This window comes from Homarus americanus, unplaced genomic scaffold (genome assembly GCF_018991925.1).
Source record: "Homarus americanus isolate GMGI-L3 unplaced genomic scaffold, GMGI_Hamer_2.0 scaffold34921, whole genome shotgun sequence".
NCBI lineage: Eukaryota > Metazoa > Arthropoda > Malacostraca > Decapoda > Nephropidae > Homarus > Homarus americanus.
The window spans coordinates 5,867,747-5,884,150 of NW_024741901.1; the positions used below are offsets into that span (position 1 = coordinate 5,867,747).

The 16,404-nt window shown below is 39.3% G+C and overlaps 1 protein-coding gene across 2 annotated transcripts in view; it reads left to right on the forward strand.

Moving 5' to 3' along the window:
* Positions 1–16,404, forward strand: part of LOC121876065 (sulfhydryl oxidase 2-like) — a 77,361-nt gene that overhangs the window by 43,511 nt on the left and 17,446 nt on the right. For both annotated transcript variants that reach the window (XM_042380967.1, XM_042380968.1), the window contains one exon: positions 323–1,481. In XM_042380967.1, coding sequence (XP_042236901.1) covers positions 323–1,481 — 1,159 coding nt within the window. The remainder of the gene's footprint in view (positions 1–322; positions 1,482–16,404) is intronic.

Below are 16,404 nucleotides of genomic sequence, written 5' to 3' on the forward strand. Positions count from 1 at the left end.
AATTTTTTTTAATACATATTTAACTGCTTATACTTTCTTGATAATTTCACTTCATTGTACAGTAATCAGTTGTGTGCAGTGTGAATCTCGAGTGGGAGGTGGACCTCACCTGTTTATCGGCCAAAACAACTACAGTATTCACATGGCCAGGCATGAATAAGTGTAGATAGTAAAATTTGTACTTCAATAATTCAGATGTGATTAGCTTAATGCATGCCCATTGATGTGACAAGCTTGTATTAGATGTGAAATGTGAGTAAATGTTTCTTTGAAAGATATATGACATTGAATAAATATATATTGGTTGATGATTTTATTACAGGACGAAGTGATGGCACTGTAAATAAAGAGGAGATAGAGGGAGCTGGAGATGGGCAACCAGAAGAAATAAATAGTGATAAATTAAACTATGAAGATGATTTGCCTGATGCAGCATTTGCTGGGGTAGAAAGAAAGGACCAAGTATACATGGTAGATGTAGAAAATGCAGTTTCTTATGCATTAGGACATGAAGTGGCACAACATAAAGTTATCAGAGGAGATTCAGTTAAAGCACTTCATGACTTTCTGGATGTACTTGTAAGATATCTCCCTGCTAGACCAGCTGTCCATCACTTCCTTACAAAACTGTATCAATATACACTTAGTCACAGTGACAGAATTGAGGGAGAACAGTTTGCTGAAGTTATTAAGTCTCTTCAAGGCCCAGATTCTGTCCTCCCAAATCATCAACCCTGGATTGGGTGTTTAGGAAGTGAACCAAAGTACAGAGGCTATCCATGTGGTCTTTGGACAACATTCCATATACTGACAGTAAATTCAGTACTTCAGGATGGGAATAGTGAGTTATACAGACCTAAGAAAACATTGCAAGCTATTCATGGATATGTAAAGCATTTCTTTAGTTGTAAATACTGTTCAGAGCATTTCCAAGCTATGTATGCAAAAGATGCAGAATCATCTGTAATTGTTGCAGATGATGGAATACTCTGGCTATGGCGAGGCCATAATAAGGTCAATAAACGCTTGAAAGGGGATGAAAGTGAGGATCCCAAGCACCCAAAGCAGCAATTTCCTTCTAAATCAGCATGTCCATCTTGTTGGAATGGTGAGACATTAAAGGAAAAGGAAGTCTTGACATACTTAAAAAATATTTATGCAAAAGGAGCCCTTTCATTTAAAGGCACCCAGACAATTGTAGTCCCACCAAAAAATAAACAAGCAAAAGTCAGAGAACAATTAGAAAAACACAAGCAAAGAGAAAGAGAAGTAGAAGCACTGGTTGTAAACAAGAAGCGTCACAATGTCAGTGAGGACCAACCTCTTCGCCCTCTTAGCACTTGGGGCTTCAACAACACAGACATTAGCTTATGTGTCTTCTTGTATGGGATTTCTACCATCATCATTATGAGTGTGTACTGTATGGTAGTAATCAGAAGGAAAATGAGAAGAAGGAGGTTCTTAGAAACGTACAAATTGCCGTAAGTTACCCAAAGTTTGGTTATTTGCATAATTTTGAAAGATTTTATTAAAGGCAGAGTCAGTGATATTTGAATTATCCAGAAAAGTATAGCTAGTTTACATATACAACAAATTCCTTGTGCCAGATGTTTTGTACATACACTCTATAGTATATATATTTTTGACATAATGGAAGCAGTTGTTATTAAAGGTCTGCATGAGTAGATGTTACAGGTTATATTATTTTTATATTTTTATAGAGTGGATAACTTGGGTATCCCCATGTTTTTAATATTTGATCTTAGATTTTGAGAATTCTCTATCTTTGTATGCATATTTAAGGGAGTTGCTTAACTTCTGTTATGACAAAAGAAATATGTAATCTTTGGCAAAATTTCATGTTGTCAGTTCCCAGAGTGTGTTAGCCCTTTAAGAGGGCAGGGTTCCTCTCAGCTGAATAAATTATCTGGCATAAGCCAGACTACATTGCAGTCTGAAGGGTTAATATGTTGAATCATTGACCCAAGATTTTAAGAAAGTTATTCAATTCTCTGTGGAATGTGGCACTAGGTAATGATAACTTTGGATAAGTGATATTGAGTCCCTCTAAATTCCTGGGGTTCATTGATGTGTATAAGAATCTAATTAAAGGTGGCAAGTGTATTGTCCACCCTAATTAGTTCATTCATTACAACCAGAATTTGCACTTAATTTAATAAATATTTTGGATTTAAAGATATTACCAAGTACAGTAGTGTGTCTTATATTCTGTGCTTTTTGTCTTCACAAGCAGACAATATTAGAATATTTTTCTTTCCTGAAAAACTTCATTTGGAAGGATTTACATAAATTATTATTTTAATTATTTTTAGTTTGGCATGTAGTATGTGTGGTGATTCTAAATATTTGTGATACTATGCAATGTGATATGAATTACATGTGATCTGACTAATCTTTTTATATCTGTACTAGTTGGAAAGTAAATTATTGGGTGATTTTCTCATCATCCAGTTGGGTAGTATTAAGTTATAATACTTTAGTGTTACATTTGTATATCTGAATGCTTGTATCTTCAAACACACAAACATGCATGTGTTTATATACAGCTACTGCACATTGATGTGTTATGCAGTCACTCACCCATACAAATTCACATGCATGTAGTTGCACACACACAAAAGTATATGCATATGCACACATGTAAATCCAAGCAGGCATGCAATCATGTGCTCATATATTATTTTTTTAACCCCCTACAAGTACAGTGTTATATAAATGTACTTAATGAGATTTCATACATTCCAATATACTAGTGAAGGTCACAACTTACAGTATTTATAGTTTGTAATGGGCAGATTCATATTATTTTATGGCTTCTATATTAAGAAGTAATACTCTCTTCTTAAGCAAATTTGTTTTAGATATATTTCTGTGTCCAGGTAAATATCAACTGTTAACAGTTGTGTTTTAAATCTTTGACCAAGACTCTTTGACATTGCTCATCAGATTTAGCCAAATTAAAACAAAATTTATTCTATATTTGTATGAAAAAGATTTTAAACTTTTAATGGTTATCACTTTCTTCCTGTTTCCAGATTTCACATAGAATATTTTTCTTTTTACATTTACAAAAAGGATCATTTAAAACTAATCTTTGATGATAAAATAATTTTAAATTTTTTACTTAATTTGGAAAATCAAATTATTCGAGATGTAATTGGTGTTGCTAATGTGAAAGTTCTTTAAGCTTGTTTTTGTCAGAGCTTTGGATATAAGATTTTCAGCAATATCAATAAAATAAATTATTAATTGGATTATATAATCATTGCTATTATTTTCACGACTGAATCCCTTATGAAGATAACCTCTGACCTAGGTAGTGTAGAACCTACAGTATAAGAAGTGTACTTTAGCAAGTTCTGAGGGGAGAAACAAATGCAAATGGGATGAGTTGTGATTATTAATTGGATTGGTAGATTTGTTTTGGAAAGTCAATGATGATGACATCTTACATATTTGTAAGAAAGTTAAAAAAGAACTATTATTATTTGAAAGTTGTGGTATAGTTTAAAAATTAAGGAATTTTATTTTTTTAAAGAGTATGGCATCTTCATGAATTGTAGAGTTTATTCTTTGATATATAAAAAAAAGTGCAGTTAATCCATACAGTAGTAATAGAGATAAAATAATGATTCTGTCCTAAAAACACAAAATAAGACCGTAAATGGTTTTCATACAGTACAAATAAACCTCAATAAACGATGGGGTTAGGTTCCTGGAAACTCATCACTAAGTGAAATATCATACATAGGGAGCATTATAACATGGGGTTCAATAGGATACATTCCCAGCCAGTCCCCAAACACACATGTATCACCGACAAAAAATTCATACACTTATAAAATCAATAGAAAACCATTAAACAACACTTACTACATCATGAAGAATAAGCCTGGTCATCATCACATATCCCCCTCAAGGTTAAGGTGACTCTTGAAGGTGGAGTGGAGACGTCACTCTGATTCCCACACAGCCTCTGGGGAGTCTCATGCTTCTTAACAATGTCAAACTTCATCGCAGAGACACAGTTGTCTAGGATGCCTTGGCCTTCCCAGACATTTTCAAAGCTACACTGCTCACTTCACAGCCACAAAAACAGAAAAAAACACTTCACAGAAACTGAGCAAACGATGATAATGTAAAAACAGTGATAGCGACAGACACTGCTCGCAACATTTTCACAACAACAGAGGCGAAGCACCTTACAATCACAAAAACACAAAAAATATCACTTCACAGTCACCATAATACTGTCCACTATAAAGAAAAAAAATGATAAGTACATTGTACAGTTCCATTCTGAAGTTCGTTATACTTTACACCTTGGTGGTGGGCGTATAACCTGTTGCACACAGAGTCGAACCGACAGCGGAACAATTTGATTTGAACAAAGACTCATCAAAAAGAGATGGGAAGAATAGTAGAATGAATATCGCCCAACGTTACTGCTGATGGATGATGATGAAGATGTGGTAATATCCTGCTTACGAGAAGAAGAAAACCATAGTGTCAGGAATATTCATTCCAATATCAGAATATAATGAGGAAATTGGTTTCGAGTGAACACCATAAGAAGTACAGTTGAGTCTGGATTTACGCGGTTTTTGTTTACGCGTTTGGTCATTTACGCGGTGCCTTGCCAGAATTGAAATGCTTTAATTATGTGGTAAATTTGGTCATTTACACGGAGAGCACCTGGCGGTCCAACCGCGCCGCGCCATTTTTGGATTCAAACCTCCCACCATTTCCCGCCATGCTTGGGTAAGAGGCGCGAGTAAAGTTGCGCAGTATGTCTCTTGCGTTATCGGTGAAGTCATATAACGTATCGGACTGTGATTGAGCCACGCATCCTTACCTCCCTCCCCTGCTAGCTGTGATTGGTTCAATGTAATATGACGTGCCCTGCCATGGGAGGGAAGAAGCCGCTGGCCCAGCCGCGTCAGTCACTCTCCTCCCAGTCACTCAGTGTAAACTGTGTTCTATTGTGCCCGCTAATCTCGTTAGAATGGCTTCCACTGGACCACCACCACCACAGAAAAACCTTGCATTACCTGGACCCAGCCGCCTCAAGCCAAAGAAGATACGACGTTCCCTAAGTTACAAAATTAAGTACAAGATCGTACAAGATTTAGAAAAAGGAACGAAACAAGTTGATTTGGCGCGCCAACATGGCATGAACGAATCGACGATCAGGACGATCAAGAAGGATGCCGCCAAGATAAAAGAACACGTGAACATCACAAAGTCTGCAGGTGCTTCAATGATGAAGTACTGTCAGAACAAGGTGCTGCTCAAGACGGAGAATTTACTTGTGAGCTACTTGATTCGTCAGGCAAGACGGAACATGGCGGTGGACACGCGGTCTGTTCAGGACTACGCACGTGAACTGTACGTAGCAGTGGCACGTAAGATGGGAATTACAGAGCCCAAACCCTTCAATTCTTCCTCTGGGTGGCTGCAAGGGTTTAAGAAGAGGAACAAGATCACCAACATTAACATTGGGGGTGAAGGAGCGAGTGCTGACCATGTTGCGGCTAGTGATTTTCCTCCGTTCTTACGTGACGTTATGGAGGAAGGACAGTACACCGACGACCAGGTGTTCAACATGGATGAATCCGGTCTGTTTTGGAAAAAGCTACCTTCCAAGACCTTCGTTGCCAAGTCTGCCAGCAAGTGTCAGGGCCGGAAGTTGCAGAAGGAGCGCATCACCGTCCTGTTTACCACCAATGTCTCCGGTACCTGTAAACTCAAGTTATCGGTGATCCACACAGCCCGCAAGCCGCACGCCTACAAGAACATGGACATGACCAAGCTAAATGTCCACTGGCTAACCGCACGTAAGGCGTGGATGTTCACTGCTCTGCCTCTCTCTTGGTTTCATAACCGGTTCGTTCCCAACGTCAAGAAAGTCTGTGAGCAACAGAATGTTCCATTCAACATTTTGTTGCTCTTTGACAATGCACCAGGACACTCACCCCTACTGTTGGATTGTCACCCCAACGTAAAAGTGGTCTTCCTTCCTCCCAGCACTACGTCGTTAATCCAGCCCATGGACCAGGAGTTGATATGCAACGTTAAGGCTGCATTCTCTACAAAGAAATTTTAGCTCCTGAACGACTACACCAACACCAAGGATGAGTTGCGTAACCTGGGTGACACCGATAGCGATAGCCAGAGCGACGACGAGGAACAAAAGTTGGCGGATCAAGAAGTTCGCGTCAAACAGTTTTGGAATAAATTTAACGTCAAGAAAGCTGTTGATTTCTTGGTGGAGGCATGGAAGCAGCTCTCTGTGGCAACGATTCGTCACACATGGCGGCATATGTTGCAAGGTATCCCAGGTGGGAGGCAGAGTCAACCTGTGACTGGTGAGGTTCAGTCTGTTGCAGTGGACCTTGCAAGAGAAGCTGCGCAGACTGTTACAGCTGCAGGCTTCTCCGAGACCACCAACGACGACATTCTGGAGGTGATAAGGGATCCTGAGGTGACTGCCGACGAGATGTTAGAAGACGATGACGTCAGTGAAGAGACAGGCGGTGCGTCATCCCAAGAAGAACACAAGTTAAAGCAGGGTAATGTTAAGGATGCCATCGAGTGTGCAGAGAAACTGAAGCTCATCCTTTCCAACGACCCTGACGATCACCGCTATGAAGTCTTCAATAACCAGCTGTTGCAGACTATGGAGCCGTACATCCAGATGTATCACGACAACATCAACACTAGCCGTCAGCGTAACATGACGGACTTCTTCGCCTGCAACCCACCACAGCCAGCCCAAGCCCGTGATAGTGACAGTGACGCTATGGACTTTGAGGGATTTGTCAGAGAGGCCCTGACAACTATGGTGGATAGTGATAGTGATTCACCTGAGGGCCAGTAATCTGCCCTCTGCCTCGGAACCAGCCCCCATCAACGTATGCCGACCCATTTCTTCTACTAACGTAAGTGTTTAACCTAACCTTGATTTTTTCTAACCTAACCTAACCTAACGTAAGTGTTAAACCTTGATTTTTTCTAACCTAACCTGACGTAAGTGTTAAACCTTGATTTTTTCTAACCTAACCTGACGTAAGTGTTAAACCTTGACTTTTTTTTACCTGGTACAGTATATTATTCTCTTATTGATATTTCTCTTCTATATTATGTGTGTGCATACCATCATAAAGTTAAGATACTACTTTTACTACAACGTACGTATTGTGTCAGAAAAAGTGGAGTTTGGGGGTCGGCCCAGTCTCTATTTCAATTAATCCCATATGTTCTGTTATTTAATTTACGCGTTTCTCATTTTACGTGGTACTATGCGGGTTCAATTGACCGCGTAAATGAAGACCCAACTGTAGTTGAAAAGAGCTCATAATATCAAGAGTCTTAAATGAGTTCTGTATAGTATATAAATATATATATATATATGTGTGTGTGTGTGTGTGTGTGCGTGCGTGCGTGCGCACTTCATTTTTAGTCCATATAACACGCGGACTTTGAACATATTATCAACGACCTCACCAGCAAGGAATCGAACCCTCGACCTACTGGGTGTGACTAGGGAACGCTTACCGGCTAGGCCACAAGGACACTAAAAGCAGTTCTAGACTCTGTTATATTTCACACAAAGCCTGTTCATCGAGCTGATGGCGCTGTGAACCTCAATGGGAAACTGCCCGTGCCTCTTATGTGGTGTCAGTAGCATTTTACCGAATCCAGCTGGTATGAAACGCGAGGGTTCGATTCCTTGCTGGTGAGGTCATATGTATATATATATATATATATATATATATATATATATATATATATATATATATATATATATATATATATATATATATATATATATATTTATATATATTTATATTTATATTTATATATACAGTATATATATATATACAGTATTACCCCGCCTAACGCGGTTTCACTTAGCGCGTTTTACCGTAAACGCGGTGCCTCGCCAGAGCTGAACTTTCACTTAATGTGGGTTTTTTCCACATATACGCGGTGAGTGTCTGGCTCGAGACGCTATTTTTAGATTTGCCCCACCCGCCACCCTGCCTGACTGCCTGTTTTAGCTCATAAAATTCATACAAATTACCCGGCCAGAATATAATTTACATTGCTGGAATTCTTACAATATGATGATCATTTTGAACAAACAGAGCATTGGAGGGATAACAAGCATTGCATTGACTGGGATAATGCCTCCTCAATATTACCATGTAATTCAATTGATAGTAGGAACATCATAGAATCTAGTCTTATTAAACATACCGAAGCATTCAACATGAATTTGAGTAACGGCATGTACAAGCTGGACAGTTTTGTAATTAAGAAGATTTGTGATCAGGTGAGAAGGCCGGGTCACTTGACCATCTGACCTGACCACCAACTGTTGTGTGCTATTTAAAGATTAGTAGGGTCATTACCTAATACCTGACCATTGTGGACCTGGTCTCACCCTCCTCTGTATATATACACCTTGATTTGTATTACTCTCTCTAGTCTGTACTCACCCCTGAAGATGTGAATTACACGAAAGCGCTTGGGAACTTCGTGTTTTCTTCTTTCCTTGTGGTTATCAGCATATACCTAGATCACGCGCACCTACAGTGATTTACTTGTATATATATATATATATATATATATATATATATATATATATATATATATATATATATATATATATATATATATATATATATATATATATATATATATATATATATATATATATATATATATATATATATATATATATATATATATATATATACAGTTGTACCCCGCTTTACACGGTCAATTGAACCCACAGGGTACCGCGTTAAGTGAACAACAGAACATATGGGATTAATTCCAATAGAGACTGGCCCGACCCCCAAACTCTACTTTTTCCGACACAATACCTATGTTCTAGTAAAAATAACATCTTAATTTTATGATGGTACATGCACACAATTAATACTAAAGAGAAATAGAGAAATATAGTCGCCAAGTTAATGTCCATTCAAATAATGGACTCAACTCCCTCCCCCTCTTCTCACACTACACTGCTGGCTCTTCCCTCTCTGAGAAATTTTTGGGGGAAAACCACTAGATTTTAATAAATAATACCTCAAACTAAAGTGAGGATAATATAATTGACATTGCTGGATTCCTTGTAAGACCAGGAATATTTTGAATATAAATGTCATATATTTTGCACAAAAGATAACATATTTACTCAGAGAAAACATTATATCTAAAATTTGTATGTCTAATGCAAAATCTGATGTTTATATTCAAAATGATCATCAAATTGTAAGAATTCCAGCAATGTAAATTATATTCTGGCCGGGTAATTTGTATGAATTTTATGAGCTAAAACAAATATCTTCAGTTAATAAAAAAAAAAATATTCTTCACACATGCCAGGTGGTAGGTCGCCGGTCCCTCCCTCCCCCCCCCCCACCCCTCACCAACCCTCCCTACCAGATAAATGTGTGGGAATACCAGACTGTTTACCTTTTTAGTAATAAATAATAAATCAGACTAAAGTTAGGATAATATAATTGACATTGCTGGATCCCTTGTAAGACCAGGAATATTTTGAATATAATGCAAAATCTATGATGTTTATATTGAAAATGATCATCAAATTGTAAGAATTCCAGCAATGTAAATTATATTCTGGCCGGATAATTTGTATGAATTTTATGAGCTAAATAAAAAAATTATACTTCACCCGCGTAAAGGGGTACACCCACCGCGGAATGTGAGCATCCTGGGTTCTGGCAGGGCACCGCGGAAACGTGGAAACGCGGAATGTGGGACCGCGTAAAGTGAGGGTTGACTGTATATATTGAGATGGTCTTAATTCATGACCATCGTTAAAGCGGAATATCGCTGAATGAGACATCGTTTATCGAGGTTTACCTGTACAGGGGTCCCTGGGTTATTTACATCTGACTTACGAACATCATCCAATATGAACAAGGTCCCATAAAGTTAAACTTTAAATTTATTTCATTTTTCTTATGGGATTAGCCCACCCAGGCATATTAGACAACACTTTATGCTTCCAATATCTTCCCAGGCAGTAGTACAGGGCTGCCTCACTTATCGCAAAGGTTATGGGCATGAAACTCGTTGCGAATATCGAAATTGCGAATAGCTGAGCAATTTCTCCCATAAGAAATAAAATATATAAGGGGGATACGGGTGGTCACGGCCGTCAGATTTTAACACTTGTTTTACTCAATACATTTAGAACATAAAATAAATAAAGAAACAAGGGCATAATATCAAATAAACATCAATAACAAACACTTTGAGTTTATTAGGCCATTACGTTTTAAATGCAGGAAAGTGGTTTTCTTACCGTAGAACTCGGATACCTTCACACTGGTTACTCACCCAAGAGATTATGGTGTATCACTACGTAGAATTTCCTCTGCTTCCGGCATTCAATGCGTTGTGTATTTGATAAATGATGATTTAATGACTTCCATTAATTTCCAACATCCATGTAAGTTATTGGTTATACTTTGTCATAACCAATCAGTCATTACCCTTGGTAATAATAATAATAGAGGGATCACAGATACGGGCAGAACATTGCACTTACGTTTATTTGGCACAATTCCATACACTGGACTTATAATTTGCATGGATAGGTCAGTCACTCACATTCACGCCACAGTACCGTAAGTTATAAGGGAGAGTTTGTCAACCTGGAGAATTAATCGTTTAGATCTATTAGGCTGACCTGGAGTGCTCTTGTAGCAAACAGGACCTCACCATTGATCACTTCCTTTACAGGGTGTGTTAACTTGTAGCTGGACTTAACAACAATCTCGGGGATTTGCACACACAGACTCGTAGCACTGGTAGGACTGTATGGCCCCCCGTTCTTAAGTCTGCGGAGCAGGAGGTCTTCTCTAACCCAAGGTCTAAAGCCCACGAGCTAAAATGTGGTTTTTTGAGGCGTGAAGTGATGAACAGTACACCACTGTCTCACTGACCTGCCCCCCTTATCGGCTGGCTAACATACCACTAATGGGAAACATATGTCCCAGTTATGGCTGGCAGGTTGCCTTATCTCTACCGTAAACAAACATTTGGGATGGCCTGTGCGGGAGGCCCAACGCAACCCATGACACAGGCATATATGCTTACAAGTACATGTGAGTGTTTGAATGTTTATGTGCCTAGGTGTGTGAGGTAAGTTTTAAACGTAGGTTGTTAATTTACCTCTCGTGTGTTGTGTTGCTTGCTTGCAGTTGGCATTAGGGGAGAGGGTGAAGGATTACTGGGGTGAGAGGAGGCTGGGGTCATCAGCCACCTCACTCTGCTCAATGTGTTTTAAGGTGCTGGGTCTGGTCGTCAATCCACGTACTCAACATCCGCTCCATACTCTCCATCTCAGCATCACGGAACCTCGTTACCTTCGTAGCCATCAGTGGTGTTGCAGACCCGGCCATCTCCTTGATCTTGTCGGCGCTTTTAACTATAGAATGCACCATAGAGGGAGCCAAGCTGTACACACTCCCAATCACTGATGTTCCTTCTCCGTGTTCATGTCTTTTTGCGATATCCAATGTGATCTCTTAGCAACATTGCTGGGAGTTTTAGTAACTGGTCGCTTAGGCATTGTGAGATCACACAAAACACAACTGCGAGATCACACAAAACACACGCCAGCACGTGTGAGACTGAAGTGAGCGGGAGCATATGGCGGAGGAATACATACACACGCTGTCCTACGCTACGGTTGAGGCGCGTGGTTAAAAATTTTTTTCATAAGAATTTGCGAATAAACGGGGCAACCATTGCAAATAGTGGAAATGGGTAAAAAAAAAATTTCGAGAAAAAACGGTGTTACGAATACCGAGGCTATGAATAACGGGGTTTGCCTGTACTTCCTGTTTGATAGCTGCCTACTACCTGCAACCTTTATCTGATAACTTATTTTTACTTTCATATACAGTGCGTTACTCTATGTTGTCATTCTATTTCCTTTCTCTTAAATTAAGTGATTTTAGATGTATATCATGACTTAGGCTTTGATATACAGTGGGGTATGCTATAACGAACGGATCCTACTACGAATATTCCTATAACGAACGGTTTTACCTATAAAATTGAGAATGCTATAACGAACGAAACTCCTACAACGAACATTATTTAATTTTTTTTTTTTTTCTAATTTATTGTTTTTTTATAACAAATACTAATGATATTCTTTATTTCAGGGGTTTAGATGCATATTTATGCACTTTTTTACAATTTTATATTATATTTTTCAGTGTTAAGTGGTTGTATTTGGGGGCCTGGAACGGATTAATCCTATAACGAACGAATGCTATAACGAACAAGGTTCTAGAACCAATTAGATTCGTTATAGCATACCCCACTGTAGTAGGATTTTAAGAATTGTTCTGTAATTACAGTACAGTATTACCCCGCTTTACACGGTTTCACTTCCCGCGATTTCTCATTTACGCGGTACCTTGCCAGAACCAGACTTTCACTTTCCGCGGTGCATCTACTCATATACACGCGGTGAAATATAATTTTTTTTTTTTTTTTAAAGCTCATAAAATTCATACAAATTACCCTGCCAGAATATAATTTACATTGCTGGAATTCTTACAATATGATGATCATTTTGAATATAAACATCATGGATTTTGCATTAGACATACAAATTTTAGATCTAATGTAATAATTTAGTTTACACAAAGCAAATATTTTATCGTTTGTGCAAAATATATGAAGTTTACATTCAAAATATTCCCTGACCTGCAAGGAATCTAGAAATGTCAATTATATTATCCTAACTTTAGTCTGAGGTATTATTTATTACTAAACGTTAAAATCTAGTGGTTTTCACCCAAACATTTCTCAGAGAGGTAGGAGCTAGTGAGCTGGGAAGAGGGGGGGATTTGAGTTCATTATTTGAATGGACATTAACCTGGCGACTGTATTTCTCTTAAATATTAATTGTGTGAGCATACCATCATAAAATTTAGATAATATTTTTACTACAACATAGGTATTGTGTCGGAAAAAGTGGAGTTTGGGGGTCGGGCCAGTCTCTATTGAAATTAATCCCATATGTTCTGTTGTTCACTTTACGCAGTTTTCACTTTCTGCGGTACCCTGTGGGTTCAATTGACTTCGTAAATCGGGGTACTACTGTATGTGTTTTGACTTCAGTACATTTTCGTTTTAAGAACGTCCGTAGGAACGGAACTCGTACTTAACCCGTGGACTGCCTGTATATGAAAAGGTGATTGTAATACAATGTAGGTCAGTAAATACTGAAGTATGGAAATGAAGGACTGATCCTGAAATTGTATTATATTGCTGAGCTTGGAACTAGACACTACAATAGTCTGAATTACGAACCTTTTGGATTGTCTTGTTACCCGCATCCATCACAGGAGTGTAACAAGTACCAGTGTTGTCCAGCAATAAGCTCCTTAACAGCTGACCTTTTAATTCGCCTTCAAGCAGTCACACAACAAGATGCTCACTGGATGCTTGTTGTCTTAATTCCTATTTGTGTGTGTGTGCGAGCACACATGTGCATTCATGCACGCACGCGAGTGCACGTGCGTTCGTGCTCACGCGTGTGCTCACCCCACATGGGGAGGGGCCTAGAAAAGGTGGCCTAAACATAGCATCACTAAAAAACCAACCCGACTGGGCAACCGCACCCAGTAAGGTCATCCTTATGTGGTCGAAAACACGATTATAATCACATATCAAAACAAAAACAACCTCTTATGGTCGCTGCATGGAAAGTCAGGACCCTTCTGGATACTGGCATAAATGAGCATCCTGAAAGAAGAATTGCCCTATACAGTACCTTCTTCTGGAAGAGTAAGTCTGCTGCGGAGAGAAACCTCATTTATGGAGTTGGCTTTGCCATCCGCCACCTCATCCTACACAGGCTAACATGACATGACACTGAATCACTCATGCCATGCCTTTTTCATCAGTGCAAATGCCTAACCTAACCTAACCAACTTTCTTTTCCATTTTTTTGGCTGCCTTCCTTACTTGTGCCAGTGCCAATTTAGCCAGCGGGGTGGACATCGAGTACCAGATGAAGAGTCTTTTCAACAGGCTGAAACAAAGGTGTTAGCAGCTTTCATTACTGAACTTCAGTATGCAAATGACCTCACCCTTGTCACTCACACTGAACGCGACCTACAGGAGGTTCTGAACACCTTCGCAGATGCATTTGCATAATTTAGCCTTGAGGTGAATGTATGTAAGACTCAGAATCTCTTTCAGCCTGCCCCTGGTTCAGTAGCACCTCCACCATCTATCCATCTTAACGGTATTATCCTCTCTAATGTTACTCACTTTTGGTATCTCGGCTCCCACCTTGTCTCCCACCCATGTCTTCAGCTGTAAGTAGCTGAAATTGTCTACAAAGTTGCATGTATATTTTCCGAGGTTAAAAATCGAGAGCATTTTCTGAAAATTTCTTTTTTAAAGATGAAAGCTAAAATATTTTGTGGGGAACCTGACCTGACCTGACTCGATGTCAGGTGGAGGTAGGGTGGGGGATTAGTGGTCTCGTATTACTGACCTTTTGATGGAATGTCTGATAGCCCTTTCTTGGGTGGGGATTAGTGGATCTCATGACCTGAAGTTGTCTTGATTAAACCAGAAAACTAAAGTATTTTTAGGGAGATTGTGACAAGTATAAGTGTAAATGAGCAAAGTTGTATCCCTTCAACATTACATTACGTAACATTTTAAAATATGGAGTGAGAAAGCAGAATTGTGTGGGTGATTAGAGAGATGGAATGGAAAGGAGTGTAATATGCACCAGTGTTGCCAAACAATAAGCTCCTCAACAGCTGATCTTTTAATTTGCCTCCATGCAGTCACACAACAAGAACTTGTTGTCTTAATTCCCACATGTGTGTGTGTGTGTGTGTGTAATAGTAATAATAATAATAATAATAATAATTAACGGTTTATTGAAAAAGTTTTGCAGCCCGAAGACTTAAAATAAACATTGGACAAAAATTACTTATTACATACAATGACATGGGGTAGGTGGGTCGTTTAACAAAAGCTTTCATTACTGAAAGGAGAATGAACATGAATTGAGCATACAATTTATTATAGTTTACAGTTGATGGCCTGGCCTGGGCTGGTCATTGAAACACCAGGTGGTGTGGTGTTCACGTGGTGCGGTAACTCATCCTCCGGTGTTGATATGAAGGACCTCATGTGATCATGGAGACATCGGGTGGTGTGGTGTTCACATGGTGGAGTAACTCGTTCTCAGGAGTTGATATGAAGAACCTCACGTGTGGTGTCATAGTACGTACCTCACTCTCTGCAAGGTGGTGTTGTGTTATCTCATAGTCAGGTGCATAGCCGGCCCACTTTTGTTCCCAGGGTGGACGGATTAACACCATCTGGCCAGAGGATGGTTCCCAGGGGTGCTTATCTCAGTGGTGGGTCACGGCTCTCACTGGTACTGTCTAGTGCTGAATTCACTGGCTTAAACATTGTTCATCACTGTTAAACACTGATCCCACTTCTTTCAGAAACGAAATTGTCACTTTTGATTCTGTTGATATCCCGGTGGTGAGGATGAATCTGGGGGAGGGACTTAAGGAATGAGCTGACATGGTCAAAGGGGGCCGCTGCTCAGCAGGAGCAGCGCCTGGATAGGTCTTGACCCTCTGGTGGTCAAGGATGTAGTGTGTTTGCGCATGTATATGCACACCAAACATTCAACACATGTAGGGTTTGAAGAAGTTGATGAAGCAAATGTCCAGGGGCTATTAAACAGTCACAGAGAAGACCTAACTAATGAAGAACTTATGCAACTTAAACAAGAGCACGACCGGAACACAAACACACCAACATATTACCTTTTCGCAAATTTATGACTAAGCGTTTGACAGAAGCATTTGCTCACATGGAGCAAGCATTGAATATATTTTCTGAAGTGGATCCATTAACAGAACGAAGTATTAAAATTAACGGATGTGAAAAATGCATATGACCCTTACATAAAGATGTTTAATGAGAAAAAGAAAGCAGCTGTGCATGGTTCTTTAGACAGTTTTATTATTCGTAGGCCTAAACCATCAACTTCAGCTATGCCATCAACTTCAGCTACACCATCAACTTCAGGTACAGCTACACCACCAACTTCACTTACAGCTACACCATCAACTTAGGATTCAGCTACACCATCAAATTCAACATCAGCAGTAGCTTCAGTAACAACTACAGCTTCAGCTATGGCATCTTTATGGAACACTCCAGCTTCAGCCAGAGTTGAAACCTACAGCTTCAGATGGGGAACCTGATGATATAGGTGGCAGTGTTTCTGGCCCCAGCCCACAGCCCTCAACGTCAGAGATAGCA